Raw genomic sequence first — 24069 nt, 5'->3', positions numbered from 1 at the left:
TCTTTCTTTTCGATATGGTGCTGTAGATGCAGCTATGTCACTGAATAGTGGAGCAGAAAATGCTGATCTGTAGTGGACCGACTCACTTTTCTGCCTTAGCTAATAGAGCAAAATTGTCAAAGTTGCTTCTGATAAAACATCACTTCCCTGTAATTTACACTTATGTTTCTCAGCTATGGTTCACTGGCGGACTCTAGTTCCAGGTAACACGGCTAAAGATGAGCGGGCAAATTACAAACTTTTTTTTAAAAAGCAAAGTACCAAGTTGCCATGGAAACAAGGCCAAAATAAGACGGTTGTCTATTAGTCCATAGATATGTGTCCTTGTCTCTTAAGACATGTGATGTCATTCAAGCAATCTTTAAAGCAAACTTCATTTAAATAATTTGACATGGTGGTGACATGGACGGTGTACTTTGTCTTTCTTGTTTTGTGCATTAAATGTATTGTGTCCTAGCTGCCATAAATCCACACTATTTTAAGGCATTAATGGCTGACAGCAGCTCAGAAAACTTTAAGGGTCTCTTTCATGATTTGTGGACATCATCAGTCAGCAAACAAATGCTGCAGTCCACATCTTTTTGAGGTTAGGATGCTTTGACCCAAAAAGCTCTGTTGTTAAAAGGCTTAAAACAAGCAGAGAGCTCTAAAGAAACTGTGACATGTGACTCAGTAATCATGATTAGATTGTGGTAAGAAAACTGTGCTCCATTGTGATGTCTGTGCCAACCTACTAAACTTTGAAGGTAACTGCTGGCATGAAGTCATGTAATCAAGCAGTTCATTGAACCTTTTTTTCAGTCTGCATAGCGCATTGAATGTAAAGAGATAAAGAAAGAGGAACGCTGGGGAAAAAAAGAGTTTGCCTTGAGAGCGAGGTAGATAGGAGAGTTGGGGAGGTGGGGCACTAATGTGTGTGGAATTGGAATGAGTGTTGGGAGTGTTCTTCTTCTCTCTTTCTCTCTTTTTCTCTCTCTAGCCTTCTGCCCACTTGTTTCTGGCCTTGTTTTTAGATTTACTTTTATTAACGTATTATCTTGCAACCCGGGCATCTGTTAAGAATACGAAAAGTTTCATCTTGCGCTAATGTTTTGTGATTAAAGCTGTGCACCTGGTCAGGTGTTTCTCAAGTTCTGTCAAATTCATTCGTTAGAAGATGAACAGAACCTGTTTGCTTTGGAAGCTGAGAAACATTTAATTTCTTTTTTTTTTTTTTTTTATTGAAATGACACTTGGTGAAGGAAATGTGAAGTGTTGATAGTGTTGCAAATGTGCGTGTTTTAATTTTTGTTGGCATGGGCAAATGTTTTGTAGTATTTTATTGTTAAAGGGACAGTTCTCCATAGAATTAAAATTCAGGTATTCGTTTACCTGCCCTCTTGTGAAACACAAAAGGAGAGCACCTAAGGGTGTCTTTTGTCAGAAGTGTAGCTATGTCTATAGCACAGCTTCATATCCAGCTAAGCAGCTACCTTTTGGTCAGTGTGGTGAAATCTTTCACTCTGACACAGAAATTGAGATTGAAGTGGCTGGTTTTCACCTATTAAAATTAGTCAAGCAATAAATGTGACTGAAGCTATACAGTACATTTATGTAAGGAACAGGCTGAAACTTGTTTTTTTTTTCTTTCTTTCTGCAGCAGCAGTCACATTTAAAACAGAAACTCTTGACTGGGTTTGGAACCAAATGAGGCTTGCTACTCTATACCAGGATTTTCATTTTTGGTTGCAGTACGCTTTTAACTAGCAGCCTCTGGTAGATGGAAGTATAATTAGCGTTAAAGCACTTTTGTGAACTTGCTGTATTTTCGGTGTGCTCTTGTCAGCTTTTAAAAGCAGCTGAGAAACATTTGAGGAGAACTTCTCAGAACATGCAGCATTACAGAGCTCTGAGCCAACACTTGAACACTAGATTGCAGAAGTAATTGCTCTGTGACATTCAGTTTTTGTTGTACAGAGGCATAAATCGGTTCAGACCATCTCCAGACGTGACCCGTCAGTGCTGATAGCGCTCTTGCACAGCCGTTAGTCTGTTTTCAGAGTAAAAGGAACCGCTCTATTCAAGCCTTTTTGGTGCCTTAGGCTTATTGTCATAGCAGACAAGGTTGGAGCCCAGGGGAGGTAGAGGTAGATTCAAAACAGGAAAGGTTGGTTTTCTGTAGGTTGTGTTGACTGATGGAAAGCCAGTGTCAAAGTTCTTCCAAATACTCTCCTAGTCAACCAGAGTCATACTGTCTTATAGACTTTTTTTATTCAATGTCAGACTACGCTGCTATTTTTAAAATAAGCAGAGTATATAACTGTCATAATCCTGTCAAGATTTCAGGCTTGTGAAGGAAAGTGACTAGAAAAGCTGTTTGTGAGATGAAATGCATGGCTTGCTGTGGGTAATTCATATGTACAACTGTTGTTGGAACACATACTATAGTGTCGTGACGAAGTAAACGCTCCCTGCTGAGGTCAGGCTATTCTTAGCATAAATGCTACTGTGCCAGGAAGTTGCTTTTTTTTGAACTAGGAAGGATGGGAGGGAAAAGACTGTAAATTAAATACTGTACTTTCCCATAATAGAAATGGAAAAGATAAGTGCCCTTATGACACATATGAAAGTATAGTTGGTTTTCTTTTCTGTAATAAGAGGAGCAGAGAACATAATGTATGTTACGACAGTATAAGGTCAGCTTCACACATAAGCTGCACACAATCATGCTCATATTTACGAATTGTTGTATTCATACTGCATATGCTTAGCCCATTTTGCTGTCCTTGATATCAATTTCTTTTATTTAAAAAATATTATAGATTTACTTTGACCAAATCAAGTTATTTTTACAAAAAAAAAAAAAATAGATGTATGATTATAACTGCTGTATAATTTTCCAAGAAGTTCCAAGGCAACAATCAATTCATAACTGCTTTTGATGGACCGTGATATTGTTGACCACTGGCCAGATGCTACTGATATCATTTTATAGTTTATGGATAAAATCAACTGAAAATAAACATGAATTGTTTTGGTTTGTTTGGCACTACGTGGTGCCCATCCTTGACATAGTGCCCTGAGCATCTGTCTACTTACCCATCTGGTTAAAACAGCCCCCACAGAGCCACAGATGTGTTACGCAGCAGAAACTCTGTTAGTTTGAAAGCTCACTGCTGATTCGCTTACGCACTGCAGACACAGGATGTGCGAAATATGTGTGTAATTTACTGATAATGAGTCATGTTGCAGCTCAAAGTGTAATTTTGCATGTAACAGAGGTTTAATCCCACTCCGTCACCACAGTTTGCCTGTTAACCTTCTGCACCAAGTCTTGTGTTTAATAATAGCTAGTGAGATCACAACCTGTCTTTGAATTTCATCTGTCTTTTTTTCTTTCTCTCCCTCTTTCTTTCATCTTTTGTTCTGTAGGTCAGTATGGGAAACCCCTGAGCAAGTACATTCGACATTACGAGGGCTTGTCCTACGACACCGACGTCTTGCACAGCAAGCACCAGAGGGCTAAGAGATCTCTCTCTCACCAGGACCAGTTCCTGCATCTGGACTTCCATGCTCACGGCAGGTCAGCCAAACATTCTTTTCTGCTCCGTTGTTGATTCTGGAAAACTGGATGGCCCTGTTCTGGTTTAATACTCGTCCTCTGAGCATTTTTGAGGGGAAACAAGCTTTGCAGATCTTGTGTTTTGTAAAAATCTTTAGAATTGACCCTGGATTGTTCTACCTAAGGTTACACTTTTCATAGAGCGGTACAGAATGATGGAGACCCCCGGTGTTTCAGCGCTCCAGGCAATGCAGAATCTAATTGATTAGGCTTAAAGCTTTGGGGTCTGGCAGAAAGCCCGCTGACAGAAGCTTCCCGTTTGTGTGGTTTGTAAGCATGTCTTTAGCATCGTTCTGTTCTTGGATGGCACAACTGGTGCCATGTAATTGCACCCGAGGCAGTGTAGTAATATGCTCAGTCAACATTTACACAAGATATGATTTTCTCCATTCCGATGACAGACACTGTCTGACAGCTTTATGACATTATATCTAACTAGCAAACAGTTCATTGCACATTGTAGTAACTTTAATATAGCTGCCAGCTTTTTACTCTACATTGCCCTTTATATTTAATCTACAGATTTCATCTGACACAGACCTGTTTTGTAGTCTTTATTTCACTGCAGGGATTTTAGAAAGATTAATTTTTTTAGTCACTGATGAAGGGAAGAAACTGATGAAATTGCACTGGATCTTCCTAAGAGAATTATTGTAGGTTAATAAGTGCAAGTTCACCTCTACAGCATCTGTAGCATGATTACCGCAGAAAAAGCTTTCAACTCGTACCTCAGTTTGAATAAAAGTGATAAGCACAGCCTCTCCCCATGAAAGCCTTTGGTGCACATTTATTGCAAGGTTTAAAAGCAGAAATGGAAAGCTTGAATTTTTGTTAACATTCTTACATAAATTATTCATTTGAAAAATAACTTGATCTGTACAGTTTTTTTAACAGTCCAAAGGGTTGCTCATACTGACAGCAATTTGCAGCAGCAAAGTGGCAGGAATTTATTCATTTTTAACAAGTTGGCACTTTTCGTTGGCAAGCAAGAGATACCCGTGGCAAAGAAACAAAGTTGAGCAGTGTTTAAGTTTATGCAAATGACCAACGACAAATTAATTTTAACATTATATGATTTGTTTTAAACATGGCTCATTGGGCATTGTGTAAAATTTTTCCTTTATTTTTTTTGTTTTTACTCCCTTTTTATACTCCTGTGCCTTTTTATAGCAGTGTTCTACAGATGCCTTTCAACAAAGCTTTTTCATAAATGAATTCAACCAATATTAATTCATCTAGGCCTTACTTTCTTTTAAGGTCCATTAATCACATACAAGCCTGTCTCAGTATTTTGTGAAAGAATAAACGTACAGCCGAAAATAAATAAATCATATAAACGAATAGCTTTGTCTTATTCATTCATGTAAGTGACTTTGATGCCACTGCACATGTCCATTTTGCCTCTTTTTATCTTAAGCTCCCTTTGCCAGCAGTAGTGTTCCCTTCTGACCCTGCTGTATGAAAACAAGAGCCAAAGGACAGGAAGCCCAATGACATAATCTTTCCTACGACGAGACGGATCTGTCTGTGTGTTCCTGCGATTGAATGTTGAAAGCTAGTTGGCATCTCCCTGACATTAAGTGTTCGGTTTTGACCTGTTCTTCAGGTTAATTGACTTTTGTTTGGATGATATTGTAAATCTGTTTTCAAGAATGCGTGTGTGTCAAGATAAGAGGAAGCACAGAACAAAATTGACTGCTCAAGTACAGATTACAGTACTGTACAAACTACTTTAAAAAAAAAAAAAAAAACACTAGTGCTTGTACACATGTATGTATTTATTCCTAATCCTTTATGTCGTGACAAAAGACTGCACCAAAACACACACACAAGTCCACATAACCATCTGCTTTCTTCCTGCTTGCATGTGTATGAAAGAGTGTTCAGCAGCCTAAAAATAACACATCCCAAGTGTTCTTTTATTTTCACTCTCTCTCTCTGTCTTCACATGAAGTGAGACTAAAGGAAGACAGCGGCTTACAAAGGAAGTGCTGTTGACAGTGAGGGAGTATGCCACAATGGATTCTACATTAAATAGTCATTGTGGACATTAGGAAAAGTGAAAACTGTCCAAATGTTGTGCGATCCGATTACTTGATGCAAACTAGACTCTTTTTAAACGTGTAAATAGCTATCCATCTAATATAGATCATCATAGATGAATGTTATTGTCAGGTGTAAACAAGGCTCCTTGTTTGCAGGAGCTCACAGGGCTCTTTCTCTCTTTGGACTTCAAAGGTCTCTTTTGAAGCCATTGTACTCAAACATGATGAAGGTCATCTATTGAGAAAGGGGTTCTGGGAGACTAAAGTGTGAGTCAAGTTGATGTTTAGGTGCCTAACAGGGTCTCTGAGTGTGGCACAGCATATGAAGTGGCCATTTGTCACATGTGATGAAGTGTTTTTCTTTTAAATCCATTATTCATGAATCACCCTTATTATGTTTGGATGCTGTATATATTAATTTGTCGGCAAGTGCTGCATGAGAATGCCTGATAACTTAAAGTGAAAGAAAATTGCACTTATAATTAATCTAAAGATGTGTTACTGAGAAGATTAATTATCCAAGGGTGGAGAATCTTTTGCGTTTAATAAACCTTGGTACTCTTTTGTTTCTGAAATCAAATTGTTAAATGTTTTAGGGATGCACCAGTATTAAAAGTCTTTGATATTAAAGCCTTAAGTCAATTTTTTTAATGCTTAATAAATTTAAGCTTTACAACGCTATGTACAGTATTAAAATTGTTGTTAATTTACAGCTTTGCTAAGACTAAAGTTTAAGTATGTGGTAGATAACAGATTTATAAACAGTATAAATTCATAAATTGAATTTAAAAATATATTAAAATTTAAATGTTGTTATTATTATAGATTAATTCACAATATTTTAAATTATTTTTTTCATAATTTTTTTTTTTTACTGTATTTGTAAACCAAATAAATACTGCCTCAATGAAGAGAACCATAGTGAACATCCATTATAAACCAATATCAATCATCAGCATCATCAGTATGATACATTGTGGATCCCTATACAATTTATAACAAATATACAAGAGACACGTAATATGCACAACTATCTCTTTTCCTGTGTACAGAGAATCTCCATATATATACTTCAGTGTAACAATTATTTATTTATTTATTGTCTCGGAGGGGTTTGTACAGTAAGTGCAATTCTCTCTCTCTGTCTCAATTCTCTCCTATCTCCTGAAAAGAGCCAGTGTGTTGTATTTAACTGCTGGATATTTTGCATATAACAAGTCTCAGTGCTCTGTTATCCCTCAATGCTGTTTTGTTTAGTTGCTGACATTAACTCACGAGCTCAACTGTATGTTCAGACACATGTGTGGGGAGGGGTGGCTGAAAACAGTTGTCTGTGGCTGAAAGCAGTGTATTGTTTGAAAAAGAGCAGTGGAGTGTGTACCTGGTATTTATAACATTATGGGGACCAAATGTCCCCACAAGGATAGAAATAGCAGTAAATTTTTACCTTTTAGGTCCTCATGAGGAAACAAGCGTATAAAACATGAGATACATTTTTTTGAAAATCCAAAAATGCCAGTAGTTTCCTATAAGGGAGTAGGTTTAGGTGTAGGACATTAACACATACAGTCTGTACAGTATAAGAACCATTACACCTATGTAGAGGCCCCATAAAACATGAAAACACAATGCATGCATGTGTGTGTGTGCGTTTGGGGGGGCTACATTTAGTGTGTTTTGCCTATTGGGATTAGCAGTTTAAGCCGCAGTGGAGCATCATGCCAGAGGTGGAACAGAATGAGCCCTGGAGCTAATCTCTCCAAGGTGAGTCCACAGTCGCGCTCACTCCCCTCCGCAGAAGCAGAGAGGCTTACGAGAGAATGAATATTTAACAATGCAGGAGGCTCATGGGGAGTTACACATCACCATATGACTTGAGCCTAGTCAGCGTGAGTCTTGTGACTAATACTGATATGCACATGTCTTCCTAGGTCTGCTTTTATCACTTCCCTCGCTGAAAAAGTGAGGTAATCTCTGAACCGTTCCTGCAGTGTCACTGGCCCACTCACATATGAGCTGAAGTGATGTCATAGTCAGAACGAGCAGTGTATGCAGTGTATTTGCATTACATTACCGTATATTAGTAGTCACTTTCCTATCCAAGGTGACTTGGAGTGCATCCTCTCTAGCACAGGGAGTCTGGAGCAACCCTGACTCAAGTGTCTAGCTCAAAGGCACAATGGATATAGAATCCCAGTTATTCATGAATGAGGGTTCAGACTGGTAACTTTATGATGGCATACCGAAGTAAGACAGCTGCCCATAACCTCCCCAAGGCCTTTATATATTGGCAAGGTTTTGGAATACAAAAAGCTCGGGCTGGCTATGTCATCTCTCAGTTCCCAACTAAATAAAGCTAAACTGGTTTGTGATTTTGACCGCTAGGGAAATAACTGTATACATCAGCATCAAAGTAATTGGAAGGTAGAGAAGGTTAGGTTGTCATTTTGATTCATGTTTTTCAGCTTTTCTGCTCAAATCAGTTTGATCTTATGGGAAACCTTCTGTGATTTATGCACTTTTTTTTTTTGTTTGTTAGTTTTTTTTGGTCTCCTAAACAGTGGTTTCTTGGACTGTTAAATACAAGAAAGCGTTTGTACTATTTGAAAGTATGTATGTATATATGTGTATATATTGTAATGTAGCTTATCAGAGAGAGAGAGAGAGAGAGAGAGCTCAATTAATTACTTCAGTGAGCTTGAGTTTTTCTTTCATTTTCTTTAGTCGTATTAGTTTTTCCGTGATATTGACAATGGTGACTCTTTGCTATGCAGACAGCAGGGTGTTAAGAGACTGTAAACCTGCTCAGTGGCACATGGTGAACCAACACATTAAATAATTGTCTTTGTGTGTGTGACGTTTATTTCCTGAGTGTCTCTCCTAATTGCTGATGCTGCACTTCTGCCAGCACGTCACTCATAGCTTTTCTAGTTCAGGCTGTGGAGTCTTTCAGTTTACCTGTCCTGTTTCTTAAAGAGAACAGGTTCTTCAGTTGATAATATGTGATATCTGATCAGATTCAGATATCTTTTTCTCTCTCTGTCAGTACTTCTTTTTGTCTCTCCTTTCGCTACAGAGTTCATGAAGGTAGAATTACTAAGAGGTTTGTTAGTGTCTGAGAAGGTCAGAGAGAATTACCTCTGTCATTTGGCTCCTGCCCCCAGCTCTCATAGCCAGCAGCCTGGGCTTCAGATGCCCACCTCGGTACTGTGGATGAACACTCCTGTTTGTTTAACCAGAGTTCAGTTATAGATGCAGGATCGCAGCCAGTCCTGCTTTCCCACAGAGGTATTGTATATGGTGTTTTCTGCGTGGGAACTCAACTCTTATATGTGTGTAAATGTTTTGTTGTTGTAAATAAAAGATGCAGGTGAGTGTCTGCATGCGAGTACACACTTTTCAACATTTTTAATTACAATCACGCTTTTTAAGGCTAGTGTTTCATGTAGGCTAGTTAAACTTATTTGCAATTTTTGGTTTATTAGCCAAATTTTGCTTAAAAAAATGGATATGTATTCATATAAACTGTGTATATTAGATAAACTTATTATACACATAATACCTGTTATTTAATCTTTAGTCTTCCTTAAAAATATCTGCTGCTTTCATAAACCTTTTTAAATTTTATTTTATTTATTTATTTTTTACTTATAAGCTGATATTCAACATGGAATTGCATTGTCTAATGAAATTTTTAATTAAATTGTCCCCAAAAGCAAGAGGATTGTCTTCTAAGACACCAATCATTAAAAACATTAAAGATAATTTGCTCACATATTAAACTGTAATTGATACTCTCAGTAAATCTTTGATGATTTATCATTGTTTGCATGATTACATAAAACATAAAGGATTATAGCCAATGTAAAATTATAATAAGCAGAAAGAAGGAAAAGAAAGGGAGCAAAAAAGTAGACTTTAAACAGTGGAAAAACTGAAAAAGAGCTGGAAGACTTATGAGATAGTCCATTTCAGCTTGATTTAATTAAATGTGTAATTAATGTACATTTAATGATTAGTAAGTTAGGGTAGGGTGCTAATGAGAAAATTCAAAGTCAGGACTGATTTGTTAATTTTTTCAGAAACAAGAAAAAATCATATTGTCCAATTCCATTCAAACAACACAGCTGAAACTTTCCACTCCACCATTAAAAAGGCAAAATAATAGTTTATTATAACCGCATATAACCCTACTCTGGCTTAACTCAGTGCCAGTGCTCCTGAACTTTGCACATTTGACTGTGATGTTTTTGTGTACTTAGATCTTCCACTACTGCTGTTTTGTTGGGCAAATAAAAATGGCCTGTTTTGTCAGTACAAATAAACACAGAAGCATTAAAATATATTGCACATCTATTTGCGATTTTTAAATTGCTCAATTTTCTTTACTATTCAAATAAAATTGCTGAAGTGGTAATGATAGCAGTCTTTTATGCATGCAGACCAAGAGACATGTGGTGGCCTTTTTTTGTTGTTGTGTGTGTGTGTGTGTGTGTGTGTGTGTGTGTGTGTGTGATTGAACATGCTATTTCTTCTGTGTAAAACGGGCAAGACAGGATCACATGGTCTTCATGTGATGCATATTTCCCCTCTTACATTCTCATGTGAGCTCAGAAAACAGAGAGATTAGAAAAAGTTGAGTATAAACGGTCTCTTTACATTCTCCTGAAATTCCAGAAGAATGACTGTTGGGCATGTGATCCAAATAAGATCTTTGTAAGAGAAGTCTGCTTTATTGGTTTTAATAATTCTTCTTCAGCGCAATAATGCTCAGTTATGCACAATTATTCATTGTTTGTTTTCTTTGGTTTTGGAAGCAAGTGAGATCACCAGTTAACAACAAACAGTGATCTTCAACTTTTTGGATTTTTATTTTTTTCTCTTCTTTGTACTGCAGAGTTCTTCAAATGTCCTGCCCGTCTTTTTTTCGATCTGCTGTCCTTACTTTCTTAGTATTGATCACAGTGAAGGGACTCAAAGCATGGAGGTGGCTGAAATAACAAAGGAAGTGCTAAGAGATCACAGCAGGTTACATAAGGTCTCCTGACCGCTGACTGCGAGAAGAAATAAATATTTTATTTCTTGTTTAAAACAGTGCATGTTGTTTGTTGTTGTTACAAAGAAGTGGAATTGAAATCAAGAGGTCTTCCCTATAAGTGTGTGTTTTGTGTACATTCTCTGTGACGGAGGATCTAGTTTATTAAAACTGACAAAGTATTTCTTAAAGTGAATTAGTTTTTGTGGTAGTGTTTTTCATGCTGAATGTAAGATGTGGTAAGTTTTCCTTAGCAAGCCCCACGAGCAATTCTCTCACTGTTTGTCTCACTCACTCACAGACACTTCATCATCACGTCAGTGATCTGTACAGTCCAAAATGTCCTTTGTGTAGCAGTATGTGCTGTACGGAAGATGTTGACTTATCACCAGATTGGTTCTTTATGAGGCTTGATACTGAAAAGTCGTTCAGTAAAGCTTTTTCCATTCATCCATCAAACGGTTAACAGCTCCTGCACCTGAATCTCTGCTGCTGTGCTCTTATGTTGTTCTTATTCATCTGCAGTCATTCTCACCGTCTCTCTCTCTCTGTAGAGTAACTCTTGCTCCAGATACTCATACTTGTCCCTGATGTTTTTGTCCTGCTGCTCTAAATTGAATACAGACCGAGGTGCACCTCTAGGACATTCTGCAGGAAATCTACTAATCACACTAACTTCAGCATGCATCTGATAATGGAAGGACAGAGTATCGTTATTGAGATTTATGTATGCTGCAGGGAGAGGTGGTAATTAGAGAAGAATGTCCAATAAGATGTAGTTTGATTGGATTAAAATGTTGCTGTTTACTATATTGGTTTAAACAACGAATGCAAGCACATAATGTATTAATAAGGACTTTCATTAAAACTTCATACTTTTTTTTTTTCCGCTGCTTTATCCTTTCTTTTACTAAAAGCAAATTTTACAAGGTCAAAATATTTCTTAGAATTTTAGAAAATGTTTTATTGTTTTTAAAAAGTTTATTATACTTACCAAGGCTGTTTTTATTTAATAAAAAGCAAACATAATAATAATAATAATAATAATAATAATAATAATAATAATAATAATAATATTTAAATGTAAAACTTGGTTTAGAATGTATTTTTATTCTTGTGATCGCAAAGCAAAACTTTCAGCAGCCATTACCATTATTAGGAGTTAATAAAAATAATGGTGAAGGTGTTCTTTAAATTTCTTTACTTGCTTTTTCCATGTTTGAACCAGGTTTGTTTTTACCTAAACATTTTCATCAGGATTTTATGCCTTTGTTGACTCACTGGGGATTGTTGCAGTTTTCTTCAGAATAATTCATATTTTTTACAACATCTTTTAATTGAGTTGAACTGTCTAATTAAATAATCACATTTCAGTTCTAGGTGTCAGATTTCTCACAAGCGCCTTGCTCTTGCCCGCAGTGGTGCAGTCTGCAATTAATTCTGTTGTATTGATTCTGTGTGGCACGCAGCACTGAACACAGACAGACTGGCAATGAAAGTTGATTCAGGCCCACTATACACTGCAGGATCAATGGCTTCTCTGGCATCTGACGGTTCATTCCCCATTTTCATGTTTTTTTTGTGTACTCGTCGAGCAAGTGTCCGTATGTAAAGCCCTCCAGCAGCCAGATGGGCCGATCTGTGTCTCGGTAATGAGTCCTTAGAATGGAGTGTGTTTAAAAATAGGTAGCTTTAAAGAGGAGAGAAGGACAGGAGGAGAGAAAAGAAAAGCAGATGAGGCAAAGTCCAGCTCAGAGATGCCAGAACCTTGATTTCTGCTGTGATTTACAACTTGCACCAGCTAGAAAAACCGTCCAAACTCGCTTCTTATCTCCCTAGCAGTGTGCATTTGGTCATTTTTGCTCACTTTTTCTGCAGATCGCTCACCTCAGTATAGATTGAGTGGTTTGGCTTTACTGCACAGTTATTTATTTTTTATATATATTTTTGTTTCTGGTATAGTAATAATAATGATGATAACTATTGTTATTATTATTATTATTATTATTATCATCATCATCATCATCATCATCATCATCATCATCATCATCATTATTATTATAACAGTCAATTCAGTGAAAATGTATATTATATTATGTTTCGATTTATAATATATGTTGAGGAGTCTAATACGAGATGTGTAGACCCAGATCAGGTCAGTTGTGTAATAAAGGGATGTTCTTCTCATTAGCGCTTACCTTCTCTGTCCTGACCTAATTCAGCTGCCATCTCTCACAGTCATCTTTACCAACCTTTTTTATTCTTTTCTTTTTTTTTTCTTCTTCCCCCTCTCTTTCAGTTGCATGCTTTTTAAAGGCCGTTTCATTCTCCGTGCCCGTCACTCTCCCTCACACAGCCTCACTCACACTCAGTATTCCCTGCTGTTCACCGCCCCCATCTCCCGTCTGTCACAGAGCACTCTAGTAAAGCATTCCTTTATCACTCTGTAGTAAACAAAAGGAGCATCATGTACTCGGTAAATATCCTGTTGCTGTATCACTCTGGCCTTATAGACACACATAGTTGGTGTCTATGCTTTTGGCGTCATCTATTTTTTTTTCTTAAATAAATGTCATTACTCTGCGTCAGAAATCCAGTTATACTCCTATTAGGGGGCTGAGCTGGTGGATGTCATTAATTTTAGATGCATTACTGTAAACGTAATTGAAAGTGTTGAGTGGTGGGTAATTGCATTGCACATGCAGCTTGGACTAAATTGGGTCTGACTGGGATCGGGTGGGATATTCCTGGAACCGCCTTGAGCGGTGAAAGTGACGCCATGAGGAAACAAAAGATCACAGTGGGAACCTAGATGCCTCCCTTTGGCTTTTAGGATGTTCAAACAAAGAGTTTGCTGGGCGCTTGACAACTGCAAGGGAAATGCTGTGATTCACTGTAGGGCTAATGAAAGCTTGCTGGTGCTCTGCTGATGAGGGGGCCGTCTCTTCTAGCTCTGAGGTCGAGTGCCGCTATCAGAGTCTAATGATCTGTTGGTGGTGAGACCCATTAAAGTCATGATCAGCCGTCTGCTTGCATATTAGGACTGCAGAAAGAAATGAATTTTTCCCTGTTTAATAATTGCATCTTTAACACGCTATTGTTTCTCTTATCACAAATATTTTGCAGAGTTCTCTTTGTGAATGCGTTTGTGATTTCATGTGTGCTTTGCATTTGCTGAGTTCAGGTTTTTAGGATTGCTTGTACTTAATGGCTTGCAAACACACTGCTTTCCCAGATGTTGCCTTCCTGTCATCACATGGGGATAAATATAGCCCTCTGCAGTAATGATGAGTTGAAATGCTGCTAATTTGTATGAAAAGCAAGCAAACAGCAGCTGCTGAGGTGCTTTCTTAGCACTGTCTTGATCAGAGTATAGGATTGACCAACAAAGTCAGTATCCCAGAGGAACCTTAAAGGAAGAAATTCCTATTTCTGTGACTTAATGGTTTCATTAACAATGCTTTTAGTGCTTTTAAAATTCTGTTACTAAGTAAGTTATTATTAATAATTAATTTAAATCTAGTATAACTGTTATTAAAGAAGAGCCACTTTAAATGCAATCTAATAATGATAAAAACTAATAAACTCTTTTAGATTTATATTTTAGTACAGCACTTTGTTACTGTCAAAGTTTTCATTTTTGTTTGCTTTGTTATTGTTTTTTTTTTTTTGCCTTCTTTTATTTTATTATGCCTTGTAGAATGCAGTGTATTTGAGCAGTCATTCTCTTCCATGTTTTATGAATAGAACCAAACAGAAAACCTTTTAACTTGAGATTGGGAAAATTACCCTAACCCCTGAGAACATTTGAACACACATATATATATATATATATATATATATATATATATATATATATATTTTTTTTTTTATATATATATTTATATATATATATATATATTTTTTTTTTTTTTTTTTTTTTTTCGCACCAGCCAGCCAAAGCACCACTGTTGGGTTTTACTTTCTTTTCAAAGGCACACTTTGGTTTGACATGAATGGCAAAGTCCCTGAATGTTTCTGGGCACTGGGGGAAATGTTGTGATTCGTAGGTAAATGAGGTGTAGACGGTGCTTTTGTTCTGGGGATTGTGGGTGGGGTTTGAGCGTTTGGCCAATGCCCACGTTGAAAGTTTAAATAAGATGGTGGGCATTGTTCATGATCTGAGTCACATACTGAAAAGTATGAAGCGCTTCAGTGCAAATATGAAATCAGCCGTGTCTGATTTTGTGTTTACCAACATGAATGATTAATCACCTCTGAAGTGTAATTCTTTAATTTACGAAAATCTCTGAATTTATAAACACCTGACTTGTTTATTCACTCATAAGTGATCTGATTTAAACTTATGCAAAATGCCATTCTCTGACTGCGAGTTGTGAAAACTTTAAAACTTCCTGTTAATTCCTATTGTCTGAGCATAACACTTCACGGGATCTTACAAGAAAGAACATGCAATATGCTCATTCCTTGAAAGTGTTCCCCATAAATAAGTGTTGCTTCCTGTCAGCGCTTGCCATGAGGTATGCATGTTTGTGTGTTAAAGCATTGGTTAGTGACACTGTATGTATTGGTATGCTACATGTTCTTTAGTACTTCTAATGCTGTTTTCTGCAACATGGGAGTCTGCCACAAGAAGTTCAAATCACATTAGAATCAGTATATGTCCCAAAAACCTCCCATCATTTTAAACAAGAATTAATCTTTCGTTCCCAAAATGATGATAGCTTTTTGTTACAATTTTGAGACATGAAAGCCTCAATCATTCAATATTATTTTCTTGAAAAGAAAAAAACTGTACAATCTTAAAAAATCTTTTTTTTAAGAACATGAGGGTCAATAATTGTTGAATTTTCTTTTATGTGTGAACTGTCTGTAGACTAAGCAATTACTTGATGCTACTCCCGCTGAACAAGTTTATTTGATAACAAACTTTCCTTCAGGTTTGAGTTTGTAATCAATAGCGTTGAGGTGAGAATATAGTATTTATACCTAGAAGTCTATGGGATGTTCTCATGTAGATCTCAGCTAATTCATTTCTTGTTTAGCTGTGCATTCTAAATGTATGTAAGTTTACTTGGCTGTGCTTTGATTGGGGGTTGTCTGTAATCATTTGAATTTCCTGTGCATTTAAAAAAAACTGTAGGTGTGTGTGTGAAGGGTAGTTTTAATTAGAGAGTTCTGAGAATGGCCTGACCTCCTCCACCTGCTTATTCTCCCTCCAGGACTCTCTGTCCTTTAGTTTCCTCTCTCTCATTTTCCTCCTCCAGTTTTTCATAATGTCTCACTGTTGTTCTCATGACAGTACTAGCGTATGTTAGCAGCGAGCCTCACCTGCACAAAGGTCAAAGTAATCCTGGGTGGAGCAGTGAGCTGCTACGCTCATCACTAGGAGTGTTTACTACAGGGACGTGAGTCGGCTCTTTTGGCTTCGAGTCTTCCTGTTCCTGTATTGAGCCTCTTATGAAATTCAGCTTTGTGTTTTTTCAGGTCAATACTGTGTTGTTTTTCACATTACGGTAATGTCTTTTCTATAGCTAACATGATTAAAATCTCCCCTGATGAGGCACATCTTGTCCACAGCTATTGTCTGGCTCCTTTAGTCCTCTGATGTATTAGAGACAAGCGCTTCACACACACACACACACACACAAACACACGGGCTCGGCTGCACGAGCATGGGTGATGCCTGATCCCGTTTTTCCTGAGGGAATCTATGATTGCAGGGTGGTCAAGGCCATTTCAGCAGAGCAAGACATTTATTCTCTCTCTCTCTGTCTCTCTCTCTCTCTCTCTCTCTGTCTCTCTCTCTCTCTCTCTCTCTCTCTCTCTCTCTCTCTCTCTCTCTCTCTCTCTCTCTCTCTCTCTCTCTCTCTCTCTCTCTCTCTCTCTCTCTCTCTCTCTCTCTCTCTCTCTCTCTCTCTCTCTCTCTCTCTCTCTCTCTCTCTCTCTCTCTCTGTGTGCTGTCAACTAAACAAATGACTGATGTAATCTGCACGCACAGTACTCTGCAAAAAGCTCTGTGGGTATTAATAGACTTGTAATGCTGTATACGTTGCTCATGTTTTGTAAGTTTGTTTATTAAAAATATTGGGAAAAGAATGTATTGCCATCGTCAGTATTTGCCTTTTTTATGTCAAAAGCAGAAAACGGCACTTAAAGTTTACTGTCAAATTTGTATCTTCAGATTGCTTCTAGGTTTGATGGTGGAATCTCAAGGCACACCAATGATGACAACTGTAAAGATAACTATACATTTATAACAATATTTTAGAAACGCTTTAGATTAGGTGACTATTTACTGTGACTTTTCTCTCTCAAAAAAAAAAATTATTTATAGTTAATAAAGTATAGTTGTTAAGTTTAGGTGTTGGGTAGGATTAGGGATGTAGAATAAGGCATTAATATGTTCTTAATTAACACTAATAAATGGCTAATATTCTGGTAATATGCATGCTAATAAACAGCGAATACCTAGTTTTGTCCAACTGATGAACTATTAAAAAATGGTATCACGTTTTAAACAGCTTGAGCATTTAAATAAGCGGAGGACAAAACTGCAGTGCATGCTTAGAATAAATTAGACTTTATTGTGCTCTGGTGTGGCTGCTAATACAGTTATCTTTATTTTTATGGTTATCATTCTTGAACATTCTTTTGCTCAGTGATATTTTTTATTTATTTTTTATTTTTTCCCCTCTCCTCCTCCTTCTCATTAATCCATTATGTCTTCAACTAGACATCCAGCACACGCTCAATTATAAATTTGGACATGTCAGAGCATCACCATGTAGAAGTGTGCAGAAGTTATAACCAGATGAATCATATTGAATCACTGTGAGTCACTCACCAGCACCTAGTGTTCTAGAAAATCCTAATGACCTAATGTGCCAATGGGAAATGGAATAATCTGAAGGGAAGATATTATTTGATTATAAATGCTGGTAAATGAGGGGAAAAAATTGGCAGTGTGAAATGCTGTTTGGCAGATTTCCCTCATTCCTCCTTTATCTCTGTTTCAGTAATGCTCTGCATCATGACTCTTATACTGCCTTGGCTCAGACTAGTAGTATCTTGGTGTGTGTTGTATCCACCTCTGTTGGAACACATTTTGTACACTCACGGGCAACTTCACAGTCCATTAATCTTGTTCTATTTCTCTTTGTTTTTCCATCAGGCATTTTAACCTTCGGATGAAGAGGGACACCTCTCTCTTCTCTCCTGATCTGAAGGTGGAAGTTTCTGGAGTAGAGATTCCCTATGACACCTCTCACATTTACACTGGAGAAATATACGGTGAGCATGGCACTTTTCCAGCACTCACACATGCACACACTTTATACATAATGGCATGCATCAATCCCAATACACTTGCTGAATTGCCATGGAAACATTGCCTCCATATATTGTATTTGTATATTGTTTCTAAAGATGCTTTTTGTTTTTTTGCTTTTTGCCTCTTGTACCTTTTATAATGATATATTAATTTGTAATAATGATTTTAATTGTTAACCAGCACCATTACACCAGTACTTTGACGACAAATTTTGTTTGTTTGTTGACGACCATAACAGCATTTCAGACACTGTGCAGTAAGATCAGTTATCCCATCTCATCACGCAAAGTAACAGGACTTTATTTGATGTGCATGAAGGAATTTATTTGGGATGTTGGATGTGTTTCCATCTCCCATTATTTGCATTAACCGTTTTTATAAAGACCACCTTAAGCAAACGTAAAAACTCTTTTACAAATTAAGGGATTTTTCCCCTCCAAAATTTGGCACTTCCGTCACTCATTTCTAATTCAGTATTAAAAAAATATGTGCAATATCAGTCTGAAGGAAACAATTATGGTTATAAAGGCTGTAGATTCAGGCAGATCCTGTCTTCCGTTGGGTTTGTAAAAGAGGGCAAATGTCAATAAAGGGAAGGTGTGTCCTGTCATAGAGCCGAACCACACACACCCTTCTATGATGACCTTTTCCATGTATCTGACCACTGTGCACCCCATTTATTTCTCACATAACGCGCTGACTAAATTTTCTCTTAAGTCACAGCACTAAAGGTATAGAATTTTGCAAAAAGACAAAGCATGAGATTATTTCAGTCAAAACACTTAATTCTTAAATAACACACAAACATTCTGCGAGGACAATTTTAAATAATTGCTTGATTTTAATTTTAGATTGTGTAGCTTTCTACTTTCTCTTGTCACCGATCATGTGAATCCAGTCACTGCACAGTTTTCGAAATGTTGGGTATTTCAGTGTTTTCAGATGTCCTCTTCAGCATAAGTTAATGGAATGTCTTGTTTAATTACTCTTTATTTTTTTTGCTTGGTCATTTCTGAAGTTTCTGAACTGACATCGTAACCTCACTTTAGTGAAGGCCTTCAAAACAACTGTATTATGTTTCTTGTAGTCATTTGAGTCACTGAGCCTGACTGATGATGGGTACAGATTGCAATTAAACATTACTGAGGTTTGAGCAATTGCTCATGCAATTTAAATGATGGACAGACTGCCTACTGGAAGATGAAAACTACTTTTCTTTTTGCAATCCTTATTGACTCTGAGCATCTCCCCTGACCCTAGTACGGACACATCCTTATAGTTTTTGAATTGCTTGAATTCATGTAATTTCCTGCTCACCACAGGATGTTTCGTAATAACTGGTATTGTCAGGAGATGATGTTCAGTACTGGAAGACTTCAGACCTGAGAAACTGAACTTGCTTTAGGATGGTTCTGAATTCTTTCTATTGGAAGTGATGAATTAACACCTAATAAACATGCTGTCGCTCACCTTTAATAACACCTTTAATTTTTGTCAGCTGTATTGAAGATGAGACTCCTCTGCACTGTGAATATAATAATTCTACTGTTGATGAAAACAAAAACCTTAACAGCAGTGCACTAGAAATTAAAAAGATAAATATAGAAAGTATATTGATTCGTAAAACTTTGCACATTTTATCCTGTTTAAAAGTTTCCGATAGAAAGTAATACCTTTTTTCCAGCAAGGGCATAGAATTTAATGTTGATGTTGTTTTTCACTACATCTAAGGACATTTTTGTCAAAAGACAAGAACTATAAAATTTGTCTACAATGCTCATTTCACGAAAATGTTTAAAAATTCCTTAAACATACATATGTTCATATTTTAACATTTAGATTTTTCTTTTTCCTCAGCCTTTCTCTCTCCCCCTTTTCTATCCATTAGCACTCTTTGTATACTCTCTAAAGGATAAACACTGCTTGGTGCTTAAACTTATAACCTCACATATTCACAAAAGACTTTGAAGTAGGCCGGGATGGCACAAAATCTCAGTGGAAAGGCAATGGCGTTTAACAGATGTTGTTTTATTAGCATTTCCCTTTTCTGCTCTCTCCTTTTTAACTCTGGACAAGTCCTTCTCATTAGCCACTAGAGTACTGCTACACAAATTCAGTTTGTTTATTACTATTAACTTCATAAGAAATGAAATGTTTGGAGTATACTGAGCCAGTATATATCTTGTTGTTTTATTTTCTTGCATGCCTTCATGCTAAATCTCGTCTGCTTTTCTGTTGTTTTATTCTGTGAACAAGAGAGCAGAAGGTCAGGGAGGGATGGAGGAGAGCAGTAGTTTAATGTTACGCGGGGTGTGAGAACAAATCTCCTTTCTGTTGTTATCAGTTTTCAGGATGAAAAGTCCTAGAGCTTTCAGAGCTTGTTCCTTTCTGAAAAAAGAAACCGGATTGCAGGTTCTTCCTCTGTGCCTCAGGAACAGCAAAAACACACTCCCAAACTTTCCCATAGCCTTTTAACCGTGATAGCAGACAAGTCCTGGTAAATCCCAGTTAGAGGTATAGAATTTCAAACAGGCAAAAATGATGACTTGAAATTTTGGCTTAAGATGTCTGCATTGCTTTATATCTTGGTCTGTTTTGTTTGTTCCATACTTTATTTTATAATTCATGTACGCACATGTGGAACTTGGCAATCTGTATTGAAATTGAACCAGAATTTTCCAGGATATGCTGTCGTTTAGGAAGCTCCACTCCTTTGATTTACTGTGCTGCACTTCAAATGGTGAAGTAGTTCAGTTTCATTGTTCCTCAGTGGTAAAATAATTTTCCCAGCCCCTCAAAACCTTCAAAAGAAATGTGTAAATCTCTGTCTTTGCTGAGTACTTGACTGGCAATGCGTATTGAATGGCAAAACTGTATAGTAAGTCTGTATAATGTTTTACCTTTCATTTATTTTCAAATTATGTACGCAATGGAACAAATTTATTTTTATAGGTATATCTTGTGAGATTGATTTATAGCATTTTTACCTGAATAATATACACCTACAAATATTGTTAAAAAAGACACACATAGTATATTTGAAAACTAACGTGGGCATTAATTGGTTAATGCAGTCACAAAATAGGAATTTAAATATTAGCTTTTGTAGGTGTACTATCATACTTGAGTTTTTTCTTCTGGACAGTGTTTTTGCCATTTTTAAGACAATTAATGCCTCCTTAGTCTTTTTTTGTCTCCTTATTTGTTACTGACTTTGAAATGCAATCATTTACGATCATATACTTAACCAGTGTTGATGACTATCTGCATACTGTTGTAGTACAGCACTATATGAAGTAAAATCTGTAAATGAAGAACAGGTCCGCTTTGATTGTCAGAGACCGTAGCTGGGTTGCTGAGCTCATTACCATTCTAAAGGTCAAGCTTAGTTGCGTGGTGTGCACTGTGTGTGAATTTTCTTTTTTATATTATAGGAGATGAATGACTGGATCATAATAAAGAATATTTTCTTTATACATTCTCCATCTGTCATATTTCACAACGTTTCCTCAGTCTGAGAGAGCTGTTACTGTGCCCTGACCGACTTCACAATTGTCTTGCTGGTCTTTAATCTTTGCTTTGTTTTTGTCTTGCAGGTGAGAAGGGCACTCTGACCCATGGCTCGATTGTGGATGGGAAATTTGAGGGTTTCATTAAGAGCCATCAGGGCACATACTACGTAGAACCCTCAGAGAGATACCTCAAAGACCAGAATGTGCCCTACCACTCAGTCATGTACCATGAGGATGATATCGGTGAGCTAATATTGGCTTTGGAATGACCTAAAGCATATCCTTAACCATCTCTTATTTAATGATTTACTGAGTCCAGCTTGATGCATTGTAGTATTGAGATGATTTCTGTGCATGTCTTGAATTATGGAGATATTTTTAGAATATGGTTTTTTGTACTCTGCCAATTAAAAGTTAGGAGTCTGTAAGGTTTTTTTTTTTTTTTTTTTTTTAATGTTGTTGAAAGATGTCTCCTATAGTCATCAATGATGCTTTGATTGATTGATCAAAAATACAGCGAAAAGGTTATTATTACAATGCAAAATAGCGGTTCTTATTATTCGTATAGCCCTACTGTTCGACAATTTAATGCTTCCTTGCTGATTAAAAAAATATGTATTTCTTTCAAAAACAACAGCCCACAAAACTTTTGAATGGTTTTGTATATAAATCAGTTTTCCAAGTGTGATAAGCCAGTTGCTCAAGTCAGTTTTAAATGCTATAAAATGTAAATAACTGCTTTCAGCATAATCCATGTTACATACTGTAAAGATCCATATCAAGCTTGCTTCTTTTGACTGATAAATGAAAGCGTCTGAGTGAGTCTGTCTCCAATATGGTGTTCTGAGACTCCCCCAAGTATGATGAGAGCCGTTATAATGGTTGGATTTTTGAATTGGTTTGAAATTGCATGTTTTGATTGCTTTTGGATGGAAAAGTGTTGTTATTGTTAGAATTGCATCACATCATGATGGTCATTATAATCTTTTGGAAAGGTGTTTTGGATCATAAGCATGAAATTGCATTATCACACAAATAAAGCAGTTAGGACACAGCAAAATGCAGAGCAGCTGTGGAAAGAGCAGGATAACCAACTCTAGCTCACACACATGCTGATTTCATGCTGGGTTTGTGCTTGCACCCACAGTAAGTTATCATCATTAAAATGAGCTTAATAATATATGTTCATTACAAGTGTTTATGAGCCAGATGGGGACAGTGAGCTTGTACCTATGGAAAGGAAAGCGAAAGAGTTAATTGTGGGAGACAGTGGTCTATTGGCAAAGGTCAGAAAGGGGGCAGCTGCACTCTCAGAAATAAAGGTACAAAAGCTGCCACTGGGGTGTTATCTCTTTTAAATGTATATGATTGTACCTAAAGGATCCATTTTAGTACCTTTTTAAGGTACATATTAAGAGAGAAGTGGACACTTGCTCATGCCAGGTTCAGAATATTTCATTTTTCCACTTTTAGGAAGACCTCAGTATACAGATTATATTAAATGACAAAATAAAAAATTGTGGAGAATATAACTGACCATGTTTAGCCGTGTTTCAGTCAACTTTTAGTATAAGGCCTAGAATTATTTATTTTCTCATTGTGCTGCTGCTCTTAATCTCTGACTTGTGAGAAATTATTCTCACTTGAGTAATTTAATGCTCCAGTAGAGCTTTAGTCAAACTTGTGGAGGCTGCTGTAAACAGAGACCTTACACAATCACAAATACATCCCTTTGTGAAATCATGGAATTTACCATGTCATCTACATGCATTTATTACAGTGAATACATCTATGGTACTGTATTGATGCAGAATAATGAAAGCTAGCTTTTTTTCAGGAAGTCTTTGTTTTCCTGTCTGTTTTTTTTTTTCTCCAATCAGGACATGTTCCTGTTTAACATCTATCTTGGGGGAAAAAATCCTAGATTTTAGGGTAGGTTTAGACCTGGTAAATTTCTTTATAAACATGGCATCTCTTAAAAAAATTCCCCTCATTCCTGTGATGCTCTCTCGTAAGGGATTGTTCCAATTCCATCTGGTTTTATTGCTTATTTAAATAAGCACAGTCATAAAAGTATGGGTTGTTAAAACAGAAACCCAGCACTTCCCGCTTGGAACAACCTCTAACAACCGCTTCTGAGTAGTTGTTCATCAGTTTTGTTATTGTGGTGGTGTTGTTGTTTTGCTGTTTATCACTCAGCAAAAATGTGTCTCTGCATAAATAATTTTCATTGAAACAATCCACCATTTCATGATGTTCATTTTTCTCAAGAGGAAAACAAATCTGAGGTTTTAGCTAAAGGCTCTTCAAGCTTCCTTTTAGATTACTTTGACAAGTCAGAGACTTTTCTCATCTCGAAAGATAGATTTCGGTTCTCTCCTCGAGGCACTTGTCATTTTCTTTTACACTCGTTTCCTCTAGACAGATGTCTCTCTTGTTCTGCCCAACATGGATTTGCATTTGAATCAGGCTGCATTCAATGTGGGTCAATAAAAACCTCGCCGAGAAGAAATGGAGCCGTTGTGATCAGAGATTAGAGTGAC

General features: G+C 36.9%; 1 protein-coding gene across 2 annotated transcripts in view; it reads left to right on the top strand.

Moving 5' to 3' along the window:
* Window positions 1–24069, top strand: part of adam10a (ADAM metallopeptidase domain 10a) — a 42613-nt gene that overhangs the window by 6965 nt on the left and 11579 nt on the right. For both annotated transcript variants that reach the window (XM_043244811.1, XM_043244810.1), the window contains exons 2-4: window positions 3412–3562; window positions 17856–17974; window positions 21611–21769. In XM_043244811.1, the coding sequence (XP_043100746.1) occupies window positions 3412–3562; window positions 17856–17974; window positions 21611–21769 (429 nt within the window). The remainder of the gene's footprint in view (window positions 1–3411; window positions 3563–17855; window positions 17975–21610; window positions 21770–24069) is intronic.

The sequence above is a fragment of the Puntigrus tetrazona genome, chromosome 7 (genome assembly GCF_018831695.1).
Source record: "Puntigrus tetrazona isolate hp1 chromosome 7, ASM1883169v1, whole genome shotgun sequence".
NCBI lineage: Eukaryota > Metazoa > Chordata > Actinopteri > Cypriniformes > Cyprinidae > Puntigrus > Puntigrus tetrazona.
Note: the sequence above shows the minus strand (reverse complement) of the source record. Positions and strands in the feature narration are given on the sequence as shown.